Genomic DNA, 25,346 nt, shown 5'->3' with positions numbered 1-25,346 from the left:
TTCAAACACAAAAAGTATACCTTAATGTTATTATGACAAAGTTCTTTGTTCAATACCAACGGACAAGGGGACGGACGAACGATCACTAAATGTAGGAAGCTTCACTTTTAAAAATATTCCAATATTATAGATATTGATGATTTCTGGTTGAGGTGAAATAAGCTGCATGTTAGTCAGGGATCTAAAGGGATAAGACAATAGTCGATAAATTGATTTACATTTCTTATAATAATACACAAAATTACTTCTTCCGAAGATTACAATTAGTGGTTGAAACGTTTGGACACTCAACATATTTAACCAACCAATCATAATTTAGTAAAAGTCCCCAAAGTTGTTAAGCCAACAAACAAGAAAACTTTTTTTGTAATACTTTGGAGACCAATCAAATAAACAGCCCATAGTCCCATATATCTCTGATTTTACCGGTTTTAATTCAAAATAAAAACAAATTTATACTTGTGATAGAAATAGCTGTTAACTCTTTTCCGATGGTGGGGGGGGGGTTCTGAAATTCATTATTCATGCGGAGGGTATGGGCTCCTTTGACCCTCATTGTTAAAATAAGTGATGTCAAAATCTAAAAAGCAAAGTTGCATCTAATAAAAAATCAGGAAGATTGACATCTATTAACACACTTTATCTGAGAGGCAAAAAGAACCTTGTGGATGGTGAAATGTTCCCCCCCCCCCCTCAACCTCTAATGACCTAATATACTAAATTTTTCATTCAATAATTCAATAAAAAAGTATGTATTACTTCTTAAAAAAACAGTTTATAAGCTATACATATATTATGTTCAAGAAATGGTCGTCGCAACTCCAACCCCCCCCCCCCCTCTCTTTTTTTAATAAACAGATGAACAGAATTTTGTACTTTTTACATAGGGTGAAACTCAATGTCTTATCCCTTAATATAATTTAAAATGATTAAACTTACTCCATTAGTAAACAAACATTAAAGATTCTATATGTAGTCTTTTTTTTTAATTTTGCTGTTTTATTTTGACACTGGATGCCAACCATACTTGCATACACCTTCTAGCTTTTGTTAAGTCAAGGATAGTAGGATAGTTCAATGGATAATAAATATTTTCTCAGTTTGATTTGTAAATTAATGTTTTGAAGCTAAAAAATATTAGGGAAGGAATAGTTATTTATCGTATCGTATTATAAACAGCTTTTTGCGAATACAAAATGTACAATTATAAGATTTAAACCAGTTTTGTTAGACCCGAGATGCCGAAGCACGGGCTAACAAAACTGGTATCAATATTATGATTGTATATTTTTATATTCGTAGAAACCTGATATAATACGATACGATACATGATTTTTAGTGTTGCTGAGAACCGGTTCTTTTTTGTCCTTTTTTTCGTGAGTAAAGTGCATATATATTATCTACATAAATTTTCACACAGTCAGAAACACTGACATGTATTCACTTATCTTAATCGATAGAAACAAGCAGGTTTTTTTTATATTTTTTATTTCAAATTTTGCTTGTTGATTCCTATGACAGTTACATACGATTTAAAAAGCGTAGCAACCTGTAATAGTTACCAGAAAGTCCGTATGTCCATTTTTGACAACAGTTTTTATATGATATGATTATCCTTTTAATCTTTTTTTGGAATGCTGATTTTTATTACAACAAGGTACAATGTTATAAGCGAAACATCTCGATAATCAAGTCCTAAAACTCTAAGTATGTCCTTAAACAGTATCCTGTATTTATGCAGTTTTGCTACAAATTTACTTATAGTTTTGTTTTGACTTATACATTTATACAGTTATGACACTCTACAAGTATTAATGTTCGTTTGTCTTACAGTTTCAGAGCTGCGCATTCGAGGATGTTGTCATCCTTGTTACATTTCCATATTCCGAGTGAAGAGTGTTTCATTCCCCAACTTTTCGACAATAAAAAATGATAATTACTATTATCTAAAAATAATTCACACACAGAAAAAATTCAGATAGATCTTCAAATCTTCTAAAACCTATCTCTATCGCTGCACCAAAGCGGTTACATTCAATTCTTTATGCCAAACTAATAAAACGGTTCATTTTTTACATATGCACAAAAAAGGAATGATTTGAAAGCAGACCTTTCTTGAAATTTTTTGAAGAAAAAATACTGAAAAACTCAAATATGATAATTAAAAATATATTTCCAGTATGGCTTCGAAACCAATTGATATTCGCTTGATTAGAAGCGGTTTTAGCCATACTGAAAAATCAAGTAAAGCATCGTGTTACAAACAATTATCCATGAATATTAAAATTGAAATCAAAACAAGTTTTGTTAGCCTCCGGCCCCTCGGATTAACAAAACTGGTTTAAATCTTACACTCTTTGCTCTTAATATCCGTGGAAAGTTGTCTATAATAGGATGCGATAAATAACTATTAACTTTTTTATGGGAAATTAGGATGTATTTTAATTATGGTTTTAAAGTATAGAATAATTCAGAGCAAATTTAATTAATTATTTTTTTATCTTTGATCCAAATTAAATACCTAAATTATTTAAATTTTCAAAGTACAAGATGAGTAAAAAAGAACAAAATTATTTCAAATTCTAAAATTAGATATACGTGATTTCATTATTTTGATTAATTATTTAAGTCAATTTTTACTTTATTAAATATTTTTGTCCAACTTTCAAAGTACAAATGTTTTAAAACTTTTTTAGTTTGAAGGTTCAAACGGTTCTGTTGAACCCGTTAGCAACTTATTTACTTTTGGGACTAGTGTTTAAACAGCCCAGTGTCTCCTTCCTCCCTGTAAGACACCACTGATAAGAAGCTCACAGGTTTAGTACAATTTAAGGGTTGGTTAATAATACATAAACCAGTAACTGGAAAAAATGTCTCAAAATCAGCCATGTGACGTCATAAAAATGAGGGATTATCAATCTCTTTTTTAGGAGTTTTCTTTTCCACTTCTCCTATCATCTCCCTCATTTTATGACGTCACAATCCTAATAAAGCTTTTATACAAGTTATAAATATATTTATGTTTATATTATTTACATACAAAAAGTAAAAAGAACAAAATTAAATATAAAATAAATATATGGTGTTCTAATGAATAAGTTAAATTCAATGAAATTCATTCAATACAATATCTATATCAATATTTCCAAATTTAAGCCTTATTAATTATAATACCTTTCCTAATTTTATCAAACCCCTAACCTTTTTTACCAAGACATTTTTTTAAAACCTAACATTTTAAAACATTTTTTTTGTGATTTTGTAAGAATCCTGTAATATTAAAATGCATTATATTGAAGCCATATTAGGGAATAAATATACGCCTTCTTTTATATATAGACATTGATATAGGTTTAATACACATAATGTGTGGTATAATCTTATTAGCATTATCATATCAATTATAATACAATCTTTTTATTCTATTTCAGCAATACAATTGTCTATAGAATTATTATAACTATGATAATTATTTGGGTCTTTGTAAATCAACCAATAGAGTCGGGATTATAAACACAGCCAATTCTCTATAAAAGAGCAGCAAGCGATTTGCTAGCAGACGAAAACGTATTTAACAGGGGGATCTGTTATGATGAGTTGTTCAGCAAAAGTTATGCTAGTTTATTATAGCCAGATAAGGACAGCTTTCCAATGATGATACACAAAATTACCCCTCCTGTAGATAACAATTAGTGGTTAAAAAAATGGACACTCAAATTAATGAACCAACCAATTAAATTCAATAAAAGTCTACAAAGTTGTTAAGCCAACGATTAAGAAAACGTTTTATAAAACTTTGGGAACTTGTGTAATAACAGATCATTGTCCCCTCCCTATTAGATTGTTACAACTCTCTGAGACAATGGGCCCTGGTTTTAAGTGGGTGGAATCCCAAGTGTGAGGAATTCTAATGGAATCAGCAATAAGAAATCAGAATCTTGATATGTTCAAGTACTCTTATCACCTTCACTTACGAGATTACAGCCAAATAGTTTACATAATACACAAGTCTATTCACTATATATATAATATCGGCTAGGCCTCTAAGGGCACTTTGATTTCAGATTTAGATTTTAAAACCGGGGTTACTATTTCCTAGAACAATTTATCTTAGGAAGGTGGTGAGAACCATATCGGTTCAGTGGTTAGCAAGTTTCTTCTGTACAAGAACACATATAGACATCATATTATTTTTTATTCAGAAAAAGTATAATTGTGTCCATAAGTAGTTCATATAATAATATTAAATACAAATTATCATTAAACTACTCAAATATCCGATCAAAAAGACCATACATATACATAGAAAACCATAATTAAATAGAAGCTGTGCTATCTTTTTTAGTAGCTGGACAAAGTATCTTAAAAATCAGCCTTGTGACGTCATAAAAATGAGGGATTATCCATTAGGGTGGGTCGATTTTGGAATTTCACATTAGTAGACATTTGCAAGGGATACTTGGCCAATATAAAACCCTGTGAAACTTGAAAGAGTTTTTTTAATCCAAAAACAACGGGCGCGCGGGGGGTATAAAATGTGCCCGCCCCCTTATAAAACCAAAAATTGAAATTCCTTCAAACACAGGCATGTTGCATATCAAAATGACCGCATTGAAATGCTGATTACAGATCTGAAAACCGTTTTGAAAAATATTAATTCAGTCTGAAATGATTTTCAAATAACCTACCAAAATTAACAATTTTGACTAAATCAGCTGTTTTTAGGTACCTAATGAGGTCTTATTCGAACTAGGAGCAATATTTTTCCAAACGGTTTTCAGATTCGTAGTCAGCATTTCAATAAGGTCATTTTGATATGCAACATGCCTGTGTTTGAAAGAATTTAAATTTTTGGTTTTATAAGGGAGTGGGCACTTTTTATACCCCCGCGCGCCGGCAGCCATAAGAGCCAAGTCACTTTTGAAACTTGAATGGGGCTTATCATACATATATAAGACTTCCACAACTTATGATGACAGTAAAATCTAAAAAAAGGGGGAAATGGGCCCACCCTATTATCCATTTCTTTTATAGGTTTTTTCCCACTACTCCTCACATCTCCCTCATTTTATGACGTCACATGACTGATTTTTTAGACTGTTTGTCCAGCTACTCTTTTTTACTAAATATTTCAATTCATATACAAACTTGTACTTTTTACATTTTAGCAAGAAATTAATTTGATTAAACCCACAAACTAAATTGTATGGTTTATAGGTCGGTCAGATTTTTAATGTATGGTAAAAATAAAACAACTTGTACTGAATTTTCCGTAAAATATGTACATAATTTTACAAATATAGTACACACAAATTTAGATTTTACAGTTGGGAAAATGATACTATCTATACTCACTTAACCTATTCAATAAGATTTAGACAAAAACCTTTCTGCTTATATTTTTGGGTATAATTTTTTTTTCTTTTGAAATGCTTTGTTTTAGTCATAGAAATCTGTTTTTTTTTATAATTGAATAACTTATGTCTTTGGCTGCTTGATCAGGAGAATCTACAAGATCTTTTGGTCAAATTATGTCACAAATGCTGAGCTTTTAGAGCCTAGTGATATGTCAGACATCAAACTGACAATAAGACAGAGAAATTGGAGATTGCTGGGGCACACTCTAAAGGAAAGGAAATGGTAATTTAACCAACTAGGTCTTGGCTTGGAATCCCAAAGGAAAAAGAAAACCGGGTAAACCAAAAACAACCTGGAGAAACTCTCATCTTTCAGCTATGCCTTTAGTCTTGCTAAATCCCAAAAGATTGTAAAGTCATTGTGCGTGATCTATGCTCTGCGAAAAACTGGCTCTAAATTTGACAGCTGCCATGATAAAATCAAATCAAATTAAAGTTGTGTATGATGATAAAAGTAACTTCATTCTAGCATCACAAATTTGTATCTGCTACATTTTTTAACATCCTTTTAAGAAAAGAAAGAATTTTCAACTCATATGTTGAGAATATTTTGAAGAAAGTGTACAAGTTTGCTAGCTTGTGATGCCCAAACTTTGAAAAGGAAAATATCAACTTTTATTAGAAACTGATTGTCTCAATAATCTCAAACTTTTGTCCACACATTCACATATTTATGTCAAAACCTTTCTCAAAAATTTTCACAAAATGTGACAAAAAAAGGTGAAAATCTTATTCAAAATAAGATTCAGATAGATATTGTTAAAGAATTAAAAGATCTTTTTATTTCATTTATACGTACAAATGAAACGATGCATGTCAGTCCATCTAATTGTTTAAAGCACAACATATTCTATCCGCTAGAATGACTGGGTTCTGCATTTTTAGAGATTATACATAATGGTTATTCATTCGTTGATTTTATTCCCTTTTCCTCAAAAGCTATATACAGGGTGGAGGAAAAATATAAATTCTGACTTTTCTAATTTATAAACAATTAAACGAACATAAATGAATATGAAATCTTCAATTTTAAAGATTTTAATGAATTTTAAAATCTTGAGAGCAAAGCATACATATACTACCAAACATAGAAGAATCAGATGAACTCCAATTTAGTTTCCGAAAGTGTACCTAGTGTCCACGTCCTATCTCGAAATTTGCTATTAGCTAAAAAAGCTTCAAACTTCCAAAAAAAAATTAAAATTTTGAATGTATAATGTATAAATCGCTTTGTTTTCACAAATTTCCGGAGTAGCTAAAAAAAGGGTCTGCAATAATTGGGTTATCTGCTGTACACTTTAGGAAACTAGTGCTAGAATAGGAAATCCATTTGGAGTTGATCAAGAATCAAGTACACCAGGAAGGAAAGGGACAATGTCCTGTTTATTACACTGGTCCCCAAAGTTTTTAATAACGTTTTCTAAATTGTTGTCGTAACACCTTTTGGAACTTTTAATGAATTTTGATTGGTTGATTCAATACGTTTGAGTGTTCCAATAATTGTAATCTACCGAAGAGGGAATTTTGTGTATCATCATTAATGATGTACAATTTATCAGCCATTGTCTTATCCCTTTAGATCCCTGAAAGTACACACGTGAAAACTTAAGGTACATAAATAGAATACTAGGTATAGAAATATTCATTCATCAATGTAATCAATTTCCTATACTTTTAGTTAACTATATATAATTAGAACTTTATTTATTCTATAATATAAAGTGGAGCGCTTTTTTGTCTGTAGCGAAGGATCTCACTAACTGCTGAACGGAAATGGTCCTCATTTACAGTGAAGCCTCTTACAGGTCCCGGGATGGTTTTAGGCTATTTTTATAATAAGTCTTAGTATGATGTTTGGCTATTTTTCTTCCTTCCATATCCCTCCTAATATAGAGCCCCTACTTGCTAGGGGCGCAGCCAATAGTAGTATATAATATGGTTATGAATCATTGGTTTCAATAGTCGCAATAATAGTGCTTTTAAACTTCTAGCGGCTGAACCCCTTTTCAGGTGCTCTATATTTTAAGGGGTTAGGAATGGGTAGTAAATAGCCTAAAACCATAACAGAAATATAGTTTTTTTTAATAGCCTACTACCTTGTAATGTGTTTAAAATCGGTAATGTTAGTTAGCAAAATCTTAACAGAAAACAAACAAAAAATCACTACCTTATATCTTATGATTATACTTTGTACTGCTAAATTTCACCTTAAAATTTATTCTTGAAGATTAAAGAAATTTATTACAAAACATTAAACTATTTTTTTCTGTTCTTTTTGTACTTACAATAAAATGTTTCATATTTAATTTTTAAGTAGAATAAGGTAGAACACTATTTTTTTATGAAATTATCCTTTTATATAAAGTTGTACGTTTTTTTGTGTGAAGCTTTAGATCTCAATAACTACTGATCTGGTTGTTTTCTGTATTTTACATAGGTCCTGTGATGGTTCTAGGTTAATCATTTTTAAGTCTTAGTTTTAGACTATTTTCTGGTTTCTTTCTGTCCCTTTTGATAGAGAGCTCCTAGATGCTAGTACATTATAATTGAGGTGCATTCTCTATTCCAAAAATCCTCGATTTAAATTAATTCAAATTATATAAATGTATCTTTTAACAAAGATGTTCACGAAGGGAAAATTGCAAAAAGGAATCAAATATCTCTCCACCTTTTTAAATATTTATAAAGTTAAGATTAAAAAGGAAAGACGGATCAAGTCAGTTTTATAACGGAAGGTTTATCGCATCATAAGACACGTCATAAATTCACAAAATAGTCATGATCCTATAATATGCCGAGAGCGAATGAATAAACAAACGCCTCTAACTTTATGGTTTGGACTTGGATAATTCTATTTTTTTTACAGGCTTGTTATGATAGTTTTAAAGATGTGCAATAAAGGACTTTGATGCTGTTAGCATCGTTTAAATTGCATTATTCTTCCCTCATATTTTCGACATGATCCGAAAAGGCAAAATTGTGTAGAATCCTTTCTGATTCTGTATAATACAGAAGAATAAATTAACACCCTCTCCTCTAAAACAAGAATAAACTTCATACTTTTAAACGTTGGAAAATAATAGCCACAGTCGTTCCGTTAAAATAAGCTAATAAAAGTAATATTTATATCACAACAAGATATTTTTAATGGATTTTGTAAATATGAATTTAGTGGATTTTTGTCCACAAAACTTATCAAATTTTTTAAAATAAATGAGGACTTCTTTATATTTCCTTCTTTTTTTACTGTTTAATACTTTCCTATTCTTTTTCATAAAACTATTGATTGCTTGTTTATAGTACAATATTTATTGGCAAAATTGTACTATTCATAAAGATAATATCATTTTAAGTTTATGAAAAGCAAAGTCTGTTTTTCTATGGGTAGAATATTATTTTGATAAAGAATATATTCTGACTATTCAGCATTGGATAAAAATTCAATTAGTGTTAGTTAGACTTTAGCAGTGCATTCGATGGAAACTGAGTTTTCATAATATTTTTCCAATATTTATATAAGATTTCTGTTTTCATGCCTTAATTCAGGCGATAGTTTTAAGGTGAATCTTTTAAATAGCCAAGACGTTAGTTTTATGAGGTACTACATAAATTTTAATACTATCGGTTGCGCCCCTAGTATCTTCGGGCACTTTTTTCCAAAGGAGGAAGAGAGTTAGATAGCCTTAAACCATCCCCAGACTTATATTTAAAAGTAAAATATAGCGTAAAACCAACCTTGGACCTATTTAAGGCATCCCTAAAATAAAGAACTCCTTCGGTTCAGTGAATAACATTTTAAACAGAAAACTTTACTATTTTTACTATCTACCAGAATAGATTGTTTTGACTTAATGCAGATAATTAGATGTCAGTGCTGATTTGTCTGATGTTTACGTCGTTATTATGACCAATATGACATAAGATATTAATAATATGACAACGATATTATGAATATATTTAGAGTTATACGACAACAAATTATCATGTACTTTAATAAAGTAAAACTTGTAGCTGGCTAAAAAAAGATTCCTTCCATTAACCCCTTTACCTTATCCCGTCCCATCCTACTGGATGAACAAACTAACCAATAAGTGATGTCCATGTTAGCAACCTAAATTGACGACAATTTTTTCCCAGTCTAAACAAAATTGTATCAAAACTTACTTGTTTGAGATGAGTTCAAATCTATCGTCGTTGATAAATTTTTCCTTGCCAATGTAGATAGGATATCCATCTTGCTGTCGCATCCAGGAAACCTAAACAATAGTTTTTCACAGATTTGTTTCTTATTAAATATTACGAGAAGCTACCCTGTAAAGGAGAACCCGATCGGTTCAGCGGTTAAACATAAACATAAACAAACAGACAGACAGACATAGTTCTACTTTGTATTATAGATTACTAGCTGCTTCGCTCCTAGCATCTAGAAGCTATTTATTCGACGGAGTAAATAACGTTAAAGCAGGCTTAGATACAAAAAATTTGATAGCCTAAAACAATCCAGGGACCTATAAGAAGCTTCCATAAAAAGGGGAACTTAATCTATTCAGAAGTTATTGAGATCTTCAGCTTCAAACAGAAAACCTTACTACTTTATATAATAGGATATATAGATTTGTTTATTTTTCGATTTGACCCTTTAGTGTAAAAATGACTCAGTGGCCTTCTAAATAAATATTGAAATAACTTATGAAAAATTAAGCTATATCATGTAGCCCTTGGAATATTTGCTTTTTAGATTTAAGTCTTGCAGGGTTTTCCGTTATATTCTGCCCTTGTTTCTAAAAAAGCTTGTCTGTTATAATCTGCATATTAATATAAATTATGCCTTTACAAGTAAGGTCAATGAGACGTAATTAATTTTTGATAAATTGGACTTTTTTTGTAAAGAAAGTAATTTCCGCTGTTGTCTTATACTTATACTTGTCCTAAATAATCGTTCACCAAAAATAAAACAGATTCTTTATTAGCATATCAAGACTGTGTATAAAGTTTAACAAACAGCAGTCGCATTATTACACGCCCTCAAATTTCAAAGATCTGCTGCAGCTAGTTAGACTTACCTCGTAAGGGTATGATTCTCCTTCGTTTTTTAAGTGATCATCTAGAGAATTCAGAGCATCCTCCGCATGTAATGGGATAGGATAGTCTAACACCCATGGAGAATAAGTTAAGTATTATCAAACAGCCAACCAACCCTCTTTATTGCACGACCTTTTTCAGAGAAGTTTTAACTGTGCATGGTAATGAGTTTCGCCTATTTTAGGGCCAATACATTCCCCCTACTATTTTTATACATATCACGCACCTGACATAGCAAAACTTTAAAAAAGAATAAAAATGACAATTTAATTTAGTAACCATCTTATATTTTTTTAGAGTTACATTCGAAGGCACTGAAAGCATTATTTGTCTACCTTTATTTGCAACCTTTCTCTCTTGAGAATCTGGCATTGAAAATAGTGATATATTCCAGGAATCTAAAGGGATAAGACATTGGCCGATAAATTGGTGTAATTCCTAAAGATACTCAATTATCATATCTGTAGATTAAATCTAGTGGTTGAAACTTTTGGACACTCAATATAATTAGCAACCAATCAAAATTCAATAAGATCCCCAAAGTTGTTAAGCCAACGAATAAGAAATCTTTATTATAAAACTTTGGGGACTAGTGTGATAAACATTCCAATCCCCCCCCCCCCTCCCTGGATATATTCTATATAGAGAAGTGATATATACTACGTCAGGTTTTTCCCATTTTCACGCCCATTGAACATGGAATGTTGTACATGTAATATACAGACAGACAACAACCTAACCTACAATATCCTCAATTATTTTATTGGATCATTTAACCTCTCTCTTTTTAAAGGCAAAACATTTAGTAGCAGGGCTCGGCAGCCGCTTGTCAGATGCGTGTAAGCCTCAGTAAAATCGTCATATTAAAACTTTAAAATTCAGCTGTAAGTCTAAATCTTTTCCTATTCAGAAAATCTATCTTTTTGAGAATTTTTTTTCACACTAGTTTAAATTTCAGTCTTATACGCGCCTGAGGCGCGGCTGCCGAGCCCTGAAAAGTATTTCAACATTTCTGAGAAGATTAATCTTTATGCTATAACTTATTTTCCGCAACAATTTTTCCTACATTATACTTGGTAGAAAAAAGAAGAGCATCAAATACATTTTACAGGAAATAAGATTTTAATTTGGCTCTTTTCTGACAGTTTTTGATTATAAAAATCAGCTGAAACACACTATATTTTTTTAATACTTTTTTCTATCCTAAAAGGGTCCAATTTAAGAAGGAAAGATATTTTCTCTACAACATAACATCCTGGAATTTTTCAATACCTAAATTCCGCAATCTTTTATACAAATTAATGAAACAATTTGTCCATGTTACTACACAGTTTTACATCAGAGGTTAGTTCAAGGTGAAGATTTGGATCATGGAAAGAAAACGAATTAGGTTATTTTATTTATATTGATATATTATTTTAGGTTAGGTTAATGTTGATGAGTTCCCCGCATGGTTAGAGCCCCCCGCACTGGCTACAAATAGGATAAAGGCTACTGTAAAAATACGACGAAACTTCCTTTTAATTACATGATCAGAAGCTTTTTCAACATTTATAGCGTGTTCGAACGTTTATCTGTTGGTTTGTAATGCTTAATTAAACTGCATTAATTAATTAAAATGTTTCGACTTAAGTCTAACATCCTTTTGAAACAGTTTTAACAGAATCATCTTGATACTTGAAAATCTTTTTTATGTTTATAAAATTACAAATACAAACTGTGTATAGACGTGTATTTCTTATATTTTTATTTTAAATATGGCCAAAAATTTAACACCCATTGATAAATTTGTTAAATTTCTAAATAACTGAATTTTTTGTTTAAATTCTTTTCGTTGAAATTTTAATTAGTTACTTTAATTAATAAATTTGTCAATTTGGTGCTAATTATCATTAAGTATAGGTTAAATTGTTTAAATTTTGTACAAAATTAAGAATAAGTTTTAATACTTTAAAATTTATAAGCAATTAATGTTCATATGTAGTAAATAGAAATAACAAACATATCATAAATGAGTTATTTAAGCAAACAAAATTTAGCATAAATGGATATTTAAATCCCAAGGTATTAAATGATCGAGCGTTAGCTCATCATTTAATACCGAGGGATTTAAATATCCATTTATGCTAAATTTTATTTGCTTAAATAACATTCTATTGCAACAAAAAGGTGATGTTAGCAAATAATTTCTTGAATAAAATCATAAAACGTTTTTTCATTTAATTTTCATTTTTTTCACTGTTGTGTTTTTATTTGACATTAAAAATAAAAATCATAAAAAATCTTCCAAATCAAAGAGAAAAAATCTTTGAATTATTGGTCAATTTAAGTTCAAAGATTTTTTTATTGTAAAAAGTTAATTTTTAAAAAATATTTTGGAAAAAAAATCTTCTAACAAAAAAAAATTATCATAATCCAAGATGGCGTCAATACATGTAAAATAATATTTTCAAAACAAAAAATTAAAACTTGAATATCTTTTTTCACAGATTGAATTTCAAAAATCGGTCTGACAGTTTTTCCAAAGTCAGTATGATCTATCGAATGAAAAAGGTTTGAAACTGATAGAACATTTATTTATACTAAAACATATTTTTTCTCCCGTTTTTTCCCACACTTCAAAAAAATGAAATTCAATGAAAATTAAATGGTTCTCACGTTAAAAAAATTTTCTCACGGGTCCAAAAAATGAATTTAAATGAAAATCATATGTACCATTTAAATCAAAATAAATGGTTCCCACATTCTAAAAATTTTCCCACGCTTGACATTCTTGAAAAATGCTAAATTAATGGACATTTAAACAAACCAAAGATCGCGTTTTTTGCAATGGAATGAAAGTTTATAACTGATATAATTTTACAAAAAAATATACTTTTTAGAAGTTCCTAATTATGATTAGGATTAAGGATTCCTAAATTTAATAAAATGTATTTTTCTACATTGGCAAAATGTACACTCTTAAACTACTGAATAAACAAATTAAAAAACTTAAAAATCAGCATGTTTAAATGGACGTCTGGACTTTACTATATGATAAAGATTATAAAATTGGTACGTTTCCTAAATTATACCTACCTGTTTTAGGATAAATCATGAAAAATATAGGACAATTCTAACATGTCTAAATTACTGAAAAGACCCTAAATATAGAAAAGCTTCGCATTTAATAATCTAATCATATGACTTACCGTTTGATTTGCCAGATTATGAACATGACAGTTGAAGAAAGCGACCTCTCCCTGTTGTACAACGACGCCCTCAGTCTCGTCCCCAAAATATGGTTTGGATACGTACTGAGGACTTGGATTTCCAACTCCTAAAAATATGAAAAATATTAGGCTTTAGATTTTTTTTACATTTTTTGTCAGTTTATCTGTATGATTTTGCGTTATTTACATATCTTTTTGTAACGTAGGTATTCAAGACCTAGAATTTGTCCATACGTATTACGTACGTCAGTCTGCCCTTATCTCTTAATGGAACTCGTTTTATCTTTACTGCAGAATAAAATATTGACAAAAAGACAGGAACACCTTATAGTGCATACCGATAAAAAAATTATACAAATGACCAATGATAGGTCGGTATACATTTTAATTGACCAATGGCAAAATGTATACTGGCCTATCATTGGTCATTTTTATTGCATTGCGTCATTTTTTTATAGAAGCTGCTTCAGGAAGTGGTGGCAGTATAAGAAAAAATTGTTACATTGAAGTGGAAAGAAAAAAAAAGTTTTACCAAGTACAATAATCTCCATTAAAAATTCATTAATATAACACCAACAATTTGGCAGTAAAAATTTTGATATTTTATGAGAAAAATTATATATTTTGACTTTAGTGGACCTTTAACTCTAATGTTTGAAATTCTTTTAAAACCTTCAAAAAACAGGGAAGTTGCACGTTATACATTTTGGATTGGTGAAACAACAAACAACCTTGTTATAGAGAGGCTTTGCTGCTAAAAAAGAGGAAAATTGGGAGAGAAGGTTAATATTATAAAAAGCCTGCAAATTTGATAAATTACCCGCCATTTCATTTGTTCGTAAAATACACAATATATTTACAAAAGGGCGTGCAAGTGGGGGGTGTCATTTATGCACTTTATGTAAACGCTTCCAGAGTGGACACAAAAAATACTTATTTGCTTATTGAGTTCCAAACAGAAAAGTTTTGCTCAAAAATAACATGGCAAAACTGTTTGTGTGTGCATTTGCTTTGCATTATTTTTTTGTGTGCAAAACTGTCAATTTTGAGGAAGTTAGCAATGGTGGATGGTGCCGTGGTGGTGGTTAATTGTGTGCAAAGTGCAAAAATGAATTAGTGGCAATGCTATTCAATGCTTATGGTGATTCTGTATGGGTCAGGTTATACCTTTGGTTTAAGTTATACTTGGTAGTTATTTGTTAATTCGATCAAGGGCAAGTATATTAAATTGACATTAAGAATATATCAAAAAAAAAAAAAATGACAACAACTTTCAGTAAGAAAAGATAAAGTCATTTTCTTGCCAAAATTAAATATATTGAATTGCTAAGAATAAAAATACTGGTAGTAATGCCTGCACACCCGAAAGCTGTTGTTAATTTGTAAAAATACATAATTAGGCACATTTGGTAAATTTGGTAGATTAGAATAATTGGTTGCCATAAACTCTAACAAAGTGGCACATACACACACACACATGTGCACACACACATACATGTGCACACACACACACATGTGCACACACATTTGTGTACAAACAAATCCACACACAAATGTAGCAGGAAACTAAAGGGATAAGACAATGGCCATACATTGGTGTGCATCCCAAATAATGATACACAAAATAACCCCGTCTGTAGATTAAAATCAGTGGATGAAACGTTTGAGCACTAAGCTTAATAAACCAACCAATCAAAATTCACTAAAGTTGCCAAATTTGTAAGCCAACTAATAAGAAAGCGTTATTTAAAAACTTTGTGGACAAGTGTGATAAACGGCCCATTGTATACACTTACACACCCTATTACTTACAAACACACACGTACAATCACACCAAAATATGTGAAAAATTTAGAGCGTAAGTAATAAATATAATGGATAATTTTATAAATTAGATGGCCAAATAAAGGGACTAAAGACTTTTTCAACCTTAAGTAAAATAAAAATAATAAAAGATAAATGAAAAAAAAGACTATACAATCTTTATATGTAGAATGCTATTGGTTTCGCCCCTAAAATATATGAGCCCTGTGATTAAAGCAGAAGGTGAGGACACAAACATAGCTTAAAACCATTCTAGGGCTTAAATCTATAACCAAAAAAGTCTAAAACCATACTGAAGATCTCCTTAAATGGACAACTCATTCGGTTCAGTAGTTATTAAAATCTCAAGCTACAGACAAAAAACCTGACTACTTTATATACTAGGAATGATGTCCTGCTTAATCTTATTAAAGTAAAGCTTACCATTTATTATGAGACAAAGGAATGAAAGAAAGAAGAGGATAAAGTCTCCTGGAGGCCGAACCAACACCCAAGCCATCTCCTGAAATAAAAAATATGAATTAGTACAATAATAAAACAATTTTATACCAAAATATTTTACAGCATAGTATATAAACCCATTGCCTTATAGACTAACTAGCGGGGCTTTGTATTCAAACTGATACGTAGGAGACGAAAGGTATACAATCTACAATAAAAATAGCCTAAAACAATCCTATGACATACGTGAAGGATAACTGAGTTTAGTCTAGGGCCTCTACAGTCAACTATTTTTAGGCTAGTTATAAGAAGAAAAACAAATATAAAATACTTTTTTAATAAAAATTAAAAAAGAGTGTTTTTAATAGGAGGAATAGTGATATCAAAAGGGAATTGCGAGCATTGGTTTAATAATTGGGTTGGAGGAACAAAAAAGTACCAGTACTTTTAATTGTGAGATGCTTAGAAACTTTGTCCTTTATTTAACGCACGTATATTTAAATATAGATTTGAGTTAATCAAACCCTTATTTTAATAAAGCTGTGCTAATAAAAAAACAAAGAATAAGATGCGTTGGAAAGTGTCATGTGTGACGTCATAAAAATGCGCCTAAAAAGCAGAGAAAAAAGGAGAAGGGGGAATGAAAACCCCTAAAAATGAGATGGATTTAGACGTATTTCTATGACGTAACACATGACACTTTCCAGCGCAATTTCAAGAATAACATGACATCTTTATTTCTCACTATGTCCTAATCTAATCAATTAACAACTTCTTCATATCATACATGGATAAAGAGATAGATGGTGATACATTAATTCAATTTATGTATTAGGTTTATTTATCTGTGTATAAAATATTTTGACATTGATATTAATAAAGCAACAACTATGCGAAGAAAATTAATTTATAGCTAGTTTTATCCTATACCATTATTGTTATTTGAAGACTTTAACAAAAATGTTGATCCTCCAAATATTTAAAAATATATAGGTAAAGGGATAAAACACAAAGTTTTTGTGACTTCTGTCTATCTCTATCTATTATATATCTCTCTATTTCTATCTATCTATCTTCTATTTTTTCATGCTCTAATTATCTAACTCTGTCTCTTTTTCTCTAATCAAGGGATAGGACAAAGAATAATAAATTAAACTTCTCCTGAAATCTTTACTATTTTGTATTATAGAGACATTATTGTATCATAGGACATAAAAAATATTGTTCTAATATGAAATGTAAATTCAGCTTTTTAATCTAAAGTTGGCTCTTTATCCAAAATAAGACTTAGTTACTTCATTTCCTGCCTATACTTTTTGGCAATCTCTTTTTCAGCATACAAATCCGCACGTGAACTAGAATCAAATGCTAATGAGAGCTCCCTAAAATTAGCTAGGAAGACCTACACACTAATCAAAAAGTCTGCTCTCTCCCTCTGTACAAACAAAATATACAGTTGTACAGGGTGGCTCACAAAAATAAAAACAAAGCGAAGAACAACATAAATTTTGACACCTGTCATGGGATTTTTAACACCCAACTGAAAGGATCTAAAAGGATAGGGCATGAGTCCATGAATTAATAAACTAATGGTGATACACAAAATTACTCCTTCCGTAGATTACAATTATTGTTTGCAACGTTTGGACACTAAACAAGTCCCCCAAATTGTTAAGCCAATGATTAAGAAAATCTTATCATAAAACTTTGGGTACTAGTGCAATAATTCAGTAATAATTTCACAAACTTAATAATGTAATCCTATTATTTTGGTCTGTAGCAAAGGATCTCGCTAACCGATGAACCGATATTGTTCTCCTTTACAGTGAAGCTTCTTATAGATCAAGGGAAGGTTTATAACTATTTTGGGGGATGGTATCTCCACCCTCCCAATAAAAATGACACCCCCCCTCCAAAAAAAAGGCCATCAAACCTTAAATTGAAAAGAGGTGGGTTGATTCTCCCTCTACTTTTCCCTACTATTTAAATGAAACAAATCAATTTTCCCAAAGAATATGTTAGTTGTTCACCCTGTATGTAAATAAGTTAATGATGAATGATGTACTGACAGCTTTATTAGGATTCAAGTACCGGATCTGAGCAAGGGTTATTAATCAACTTTTTACAAATATTATTTTCCTTACATTTTAGTTCTATTGTATGTCCGTTAGTCTAGACGTTTAAAAATAGGTAAAAAATTAAATTTAAACTTTAGGTATTTTTTTCTAAAGTATGTATTTATTTATCATAAACGTATCTTTGCATGATGACTTCTGTAACAATTTGGTACGATTTAGCAAAACATGCTATTTTTTAACTAAAAAAAAATTTGCAGAATATAATTATCCTATTCATCTGATTTGTGGAACAATGATTCCTAGGATAACAAGATACAATATTATATAAGCGAAGCCTCACTATAATTAAATTCCAAAATGTAAGTATGTCCTAAAAATATTGCTGTATTTACGTAATTTAGCAACAAGTTAATTAATTTATATACACTTTTATTCATAGTTCTAACTCATATAGCAACCGATAATTTAAATTTGAACTTAAACAGACATATCAAATTAGATATAGAGTAGCTTTGCTACTAAGAATATAGATGTGATGTATTAATATATTGACCCTAAAAAGTTCAGCCGCAAAGAAGCCTTAAATTTAAACCCGTTTAAATACATTGAAAATTTTCTTAAAAGTGGGACTGCCAAATTTGAATGAGGTTTATACTTTCAGCTGATTTTTAAAATTGTAAAAGGTTGATTTTAGACGAGCCCTACATTTCAGAGAGAGGTGGAGGGTTGCTTGTGGTCCATTATAAAGAAGTTAGAATCTAAGATTTCTTTCACAGCATAAATGATGGTCAGTTGAATTTGAGTTGCCGACTGTGTACACAGTTTCCTCGGTGTTTCCTAGTCCTATCTCAATATTGACTACTAGCTAAAAAACTTTAAACTTCAAAAAAAAAAATAATTTAATGTATAAACGAATTATACATTAAACATTCAAAATTTTAATTTTTAAATTTTGATTGTTTTGAAAGTTTTTTTAGGTAGTGGTAAATATTGAGATAGAATGAGGAAACACCGAGGAAACTGTGTACACATTCGTCAACTCAAATTCAGCTGACCTAAATGATGGATATGTGTCTACTTTTTTCTTTTTATTATTAAAAGTATCTCTATTGATATTGTATACACATATCAAAGGCAGGGATCAACAACCAACAAAATAATTATTAATTATAAACCAAATACAATTAAAACCAGAAATGAAAGGTGGATCTTTCTAAAGAATTGGTTTAAAAATCCAGCTAAATTTTATAGCTATTATATGACGTTTTCACCGAAAATCGGCTCACGCATAACTGCTGAGATTCGATAACACACAATTTTCTTTTATTTGGGCTTTTCCACTTGATATTTACTTCGACACTACTTCGAGTTGGTTAATCTGAAGTTTATATTAGGTTGTTAATTCGCTTACGAAGTTAAATCGATATTGTGAAGTAAGAATTTCTGAGGTGAATAAATGCTTGTCCTAGATGGAGCATAGATCTATGAATTTAAACAAGATAAATGTCTTAAGAACCTTTCACATTTAACCGTCCCTATCTCATGTCCTTGACAAAAAAAGTGATGTTGTACGGGTCCTCCAGTGCATGCATTAGGTCACACACAAAGATATGAAAATAAATTGAGTACTCACAACTAAATAGCAGGGATATTAAGGGATAAGACAATGGCCGATAAATTGTTATACATCCCCAATGGTTATACACAAAATTATCTATTCAGTAGATTACAATTAGTGGTTTGGACACTTAACTTAATGAATCAACCAATCAAAATTCAATAAAAGTCCCCAAAATTGTGAACTCAACGTTATTATAAAACTTTGTGGACTGGTGCAATAAACTGCTCAATGTCCCCTCACTCCCTGACCAAATGGTCTTATTTACCACTATATGAAGTAACATTGCAGATATGTATAAATATATATGAAGAGGTATATTATTTGTATATACATTATACAATATACATACTTTTGTCTTAGTTTATTTGTGAGATTCAAACAAAGGAGTTAAATATAGAGTCACTCCCCTTCTCATACTTAGATGTCTTATCTTAATATAGGAATGTAAGAATCATCGTAATACGGATAAACCTTACTTAAAGATTACTGGCCGTTTTTTTACTTTCCTAGTATGGCTGTCTTATCCTAATTAATCTTTTTTTAAACAGCCAGGGTTATTCCCTTTTTCTTCAGTAAGAAACGTAGTTTCTTAATTTATTACATTAATTTATTTGTTGATAATAATCACTTCATAATATTGCACATTTATAGACAAACATAATGAATTGGAGATTTTGATCTTTATTAAAAAAAAAGAACTTATAAGTTTTCTTCCATTTTAGTGTCGTGAATTTAAGTTGTCTGATAACTAGAGTTATATTATTCATCAAAGTCTATAGTTTTCTGTTTTGTCTACAACGCACAGCTCTAATGTATATATTTATAATTTTGTTTGTGTTTCCCACTTGAAATTATCTACTTTATCATGTCTACGATTCTACTTGGCTTTTAGGACTAATTAAAAACTATCTTATATGTTTTTAGTTCTCCTCGTCTTTTTTCCTCAATTTATATCTACCTTGACGCATTATAAATGAAATAAATTATGTTTTATATATGTTAATGTTATTATATATTATGTCAATTGTCGTAAATTGATCAGTTATTGGATATATATATTTGGGTATCCATGAATTTAACAATCTTAGAATATGAAAACCAGATCATATGATATTCAGAATAGCAAAACAATGAGCATCACAAATAAAGGTCCCCAAAATTAGCTATTGGCATTATTTATGATCCTAAAGTTTTGGGTAAACCCAATTAAATGGCATTGAAGTATTTAAATATATTACTTACCTTTAAAGAGCTTCATTTTTTCGCAATATTCTGTAAAATTGGTTGCAAGCTTCCAGTCAAATGCGCTTATTAGGTCAAACTGTATTTAATTTTGACTAAACGTATAGTTTAATTTAACTCATAATTAAAAACAGTTTGACCTAATAAGCACACTTGACCGGAATCTTGCAATACAACTTTTCTGAATAATGCGAAAAAATAGAAATAGAAGAGTAGAAGAATATTCTGAACCCTTTTTTCGTCAAATCTAAGAGAGAACATTCCTAGCAGACAAAAGTATTGTTTACTTTCGACTCAAGCTGATGTGGATTCTTAAAAAATGATAGACTCGCTATTCGATAGTGAGGCAAAATTATTTTTGTGAAAAATCATCCAAAAGCACATTAAAAATCTACAAAAATTAAACAAAATCATATGTTAATAACCCTCTTAAGATTTTATTTCATTTTTGTAAATTTTTTTATTCGATTTTGGAGGATTTTTCACAAAAATAATTTTGCCTCACCAGCGAGTTGCCAGCCTAACTTTTTTTTTAAGAATCCAACTTTGTTTCAAGCTTTCAAATTGTAAACGAAATTTTTGGGCAATTAATTTTGATTCCGCAAAGCTTTCTACTAAGAAAATATACTGTTAACAGCTGACTTTTATGTATGTATGAAATGAAAAAAAACATGCCTTCGTAGGAAAATGTGTACATAATTTCAACCAATGAGATCCAATGTAAATTCCGATGCGATTCTCCTATTGGCTCAATCAGACATTCCCTCTCTTTCTTAGTACCTTTATTTGCGAAAAGAATGACGCTCTTATATCTGGTTTCTTTTTCCAACATGGCCTAATAGTTGGAATATATATGTGTTGACTATCATAATAAGATTTAGTCTTTACATGCAATATGTGCAATTACCTTTATTCATATAATCATATATTATATACACACTATCCAATATTCTTAGTATTCATATTATCTAGACAAATATCAATAGTTATTTTGATATAAATCAAGAATATCAAAACAGGACAGACAATAATTGAAGTATTAAATAAAAGGAAACAAATACATAAATTTCAATTTAACATTTGTTTCAGTTTTTTTTATCTAGCTAATGGTGTTTTGGTTTCATTATATTTTTCTGGTATTAAATATTCATTTGTGGAAAAATGGTTTTTACTAGACTTTCAGGTTTGAAATAAACAGCAAAACAAGGATATAAGAATCCAATATTTAATAACAAAACGCGGAATAATTAAAATATTATTCAATCACAGTTTGAAAATAGATATCCCTAAAGGATTCTTCATAATATTAACTTTGTTTTTATCTATCCATCGGCTGAAGCAATCGATAAAAATTTTATAAAGCTTGGATTGTCTTTAAACATTTTTTTGCAGATTTGTTTAAATGAATATGAAATAAAGTAAATCAAAAGAATGTAATTTCTTTTACAAATAAATATGAAGTTTATTTTCGTTAATGACGTGTTCGTTGAACTAACAAGAACTATCATGTCTATAAATAGCGCATTATACACTATTACATTAAATCTCAGCATTCAACTTTCTTTTAGAAAGATTGTCTGCCTTATGTATAGATGAATAACCCAGACAAATGCCTGGTTCAAGTGGTGGGGACCTTATTCGTCTTCTAGTAAATTGTTTCTGCTCTTTGTAGTGACTTGGTTATGTTAATATTTCAGACTCCTTTGGCTGATAGTCAAAGACCAAATTGAAAGTTGGCAAAGTGTCCCCAACAAGTGAATATAAAGTGATTTAACCCCTGTCCCCTCTATTATTTTATTTTAAAAGACTATCATTGTATTTTACTAGCGTGGTGACAGACCATTTGAAAAAAGTATCTACTCTACTTAAAAGTTGGTAAATACTTTAAAAGGTTTATTTTTACTTTCATATTTGAACTGCGCGAGAGAAATAAGAGGATTATTTCTTTTCAAATGATGCAAAATGGTTTAAATTGAAATATTTACATCATTAGAAACTTATTTAGAAAATAAGGGACGAAAAGCTTTTTTTGAACTTGTAGGCTTTCAAATTAAGTTCATAAGACACATAATAAAAGTAGTTGTTCATTATAGTCTTTCTGCTAAAATAGAAGCTTTTTGTAGTGCCTAAAGAAAATAGCCTAAAACCACCACAGGACCAGAAGGTATATTCCCTGAAGAGTAGGATCTTCAGGCAGACAGACGGACAGACATCAAGCTACTTTGTATTACAGATAGAGTTTTGAATGGGCATTATTGCAAGTAGCTTAATTTGATTTGATATCTGCATTGGAAAAAAGGAAATCATACATAGCATTTTAAAAATATTAAAGACAACCCTATTTGTAGGACAGATTTACCCTAAAAACCTTATACATATATTATTTAAAATTGAATTAAATATTTTATGATATTCCATGTTTTTTGTGAAAAAAGTGAATCAAATGTTTAAAATAAATTCTTTCTTTTCAATGTCAAGAATTTTATTCTTATACCTCCAAAGAAGGAAAATAGCTATTAGATTGCAACTAAGGCAATAAAAATAAAACTATTATGTTGATTGGTTGTTTCTTTTATTTACCTTCCCAATAAAAAAAAACTACAACAAAAAGCCTTATTTACAAAATGTCTTTTACAGTTTTTTCTGTATGAAAAAAAAATGTGAAAATTGCAGCCACTTACCAAATAATTCAATAAATAAACAAGGCCCGGCAGCCGTTTCAAAGTGCTTCTTATTTTGAAGAAAAGAAAGCGGATTTCTGCGGTTCAAAGCGTGGAAAAAAAGGCACGGGCAAATGCGGTTGTAAATCGTCAATAAAAATATTGTTGAGCAGCATTTTTAGAATGTTGAAAATGTTAGAAAATTAAACTAGTTTCGATTGGAAATTAATAAATGGCCTGGTAATTGAAAGCGCTGAAAATTTGATAGGATACTCCTAACAAAAAGATGGATTTAGACTTTTTTATGACGTCATACATGACACTTTCCAGTTCTTCTGATAATGGTGCAAGTCCGATGTGACAGTTTATTAGAAAGCGCGACTGTACTCAGTTGCGGGTGCCGAGCCATGATAGAAGATATAAAAAGGAAGAAAAAACTGCATTGCAATAATGTTGATGATAATGAGAGATGGCTGTCGATTGATTCATAAATTTTCTCCACTTTCCTGCTAAATTATTAAAAGAAAAGATATTCCATAGTTAGGCTTTTCATACGACATAAGTGATAAGTCATTTCAGCCATATTTACATAAGAACAAAGACAATCGACATCCTATTATATAAAGTTTTGTCTGCAGCAAAAGACTTCTCTAACAGCTAAACCAATATGTTTCTCCTCTACAGTGAAGCTTCCTATAGTCCTAATTTGGTTTTAGGCTATTTTAAATATATGAATAAGTTTGCCATTGTTTTTAGCTATTTTTCTACCCGTCCATACCTCTTCGATAGAGCTCCTAGATGCTTGGGGCACAGCCGCTAGCATTTTATATAATATTTTGTACTAATTACATGAACTTCAGTTCCATTAGTGAGGTTAAATGATCAAAACAACAAGAAAAGTTATGTCCAAAATGGCACAGTACTAACAAGTTATATAAAGTTGTAAGGTTTTCTTGTCTGTAAATTAAGATCTCCATTAAACTTCACATTGGTACCCAGATGGATTTAGGCTATTCATTTTAGATGAGTCTTGGGATGGTTTTAGGCTACTTTTCTGCATTTTCTATCGTTTAAAATAAACAGTCATAAGATGCTAGGGTCGCAGACAAATTTAGGTTAATTAAAAAGTTCATAATTCAGTTATGTTTGAATACAAAAATTAACAAAAGAAGATAAATCTCTAATTATGCAATGAATAATTAAGCCATTAAGTCATTAACTGCTTAGACATGATTACAAATCTTAGTTTCATAGTAGCTTCGATATTAAATGGTTAAACTTCCGCCATTAAAAATAATTTCCATGCATCAAATGCACAATTATATTTCAGACAACAAAAAACAAAGCAGGCCAACTAAATAGTTTGGAATTTCAATTGATTACAGCTTAGTTGAGATCTTGGTTTTATGATATTTTTTTTATAAATATCATAAAGAAAGAATATTTTAAACAAAACGGCCCTAGGACAAACGCAGGAATGAACAAACGCCAGAGTGGACACTTAACATAACCTAACCTATTTAAAACCATCTTATAAGATTTTTAAATGTCTAACCCTAGCTAGGGTTTATTTCTATATTCATATCCCTAACCTAACCTATATAGAAATACTTTTATTATTTTAGATGTTCCTCCGTTTGTGTACCCCGACGTTTGTCACTCATGCGCTTGCCCTGGAACTTTTAAAAAGAATATACATGACCGTCTAAGCTATTTAAAATCAATCTAAATAACGCACTTTTAGCTTAATAAATATTTTTGTCAAACGC

At 30.2% G+C, this 25,346-nt stretch overlaps 1 protein-coding gene across 1 annotated transcript in view; it reads right to left on the bottom strand.

The window, feature by feature from the left end:
- Positions 1 to 25,346, bottom strand: part of LOC145305094 (cell adhesion molecule 1-like) — a 170,786-nt gene that overhangs the window by 32,473 nt on the left and 112,967 nt on the right. The window contains exons 2-4 of the mRNA XM_080146731.1: positions 15,959 to 16,037; positions 13,691 to 13,818; positions 9,582 to 9,673 (exon numbers count right to left, since the gene is read on the bottom strand). Coding sequence (XP_080002857.1) covers positions 9,582 to 9,673; positions 13,691 to 13,818; positions 15,959 to 16,034 — 296 coding nt within the window. The 5' untranslated portion in view covers positions 16,035 to 16,037. The remainder of the gene's footprint in view (positions 1 to 9,581; positions 9,674 to 13,690; positions 13,819 to 15,958; positions 16,038 to 25,346) is intronic.

Source organism: Acartia tonsa, chromosome 2 (assembly GCF_053477335.1).
Source record: "Acartia tonsa isolate MP-2025a chromosome 2, ASM5347733v1, whole genome shotgun sequence".
Classification (NCBI taxonomy): domain Eukaryota; kingdom Metazoa; phylum Arthropoda; class Copepoda; order Calanoida; family Acartiidae; genus Acartia; species Acartia tonsa.
The sequence above is the reverse complement of the archived record's forward strand: the minus strand, read 5'-3'. Positions and strand labels throughout refer to the sequence as shown.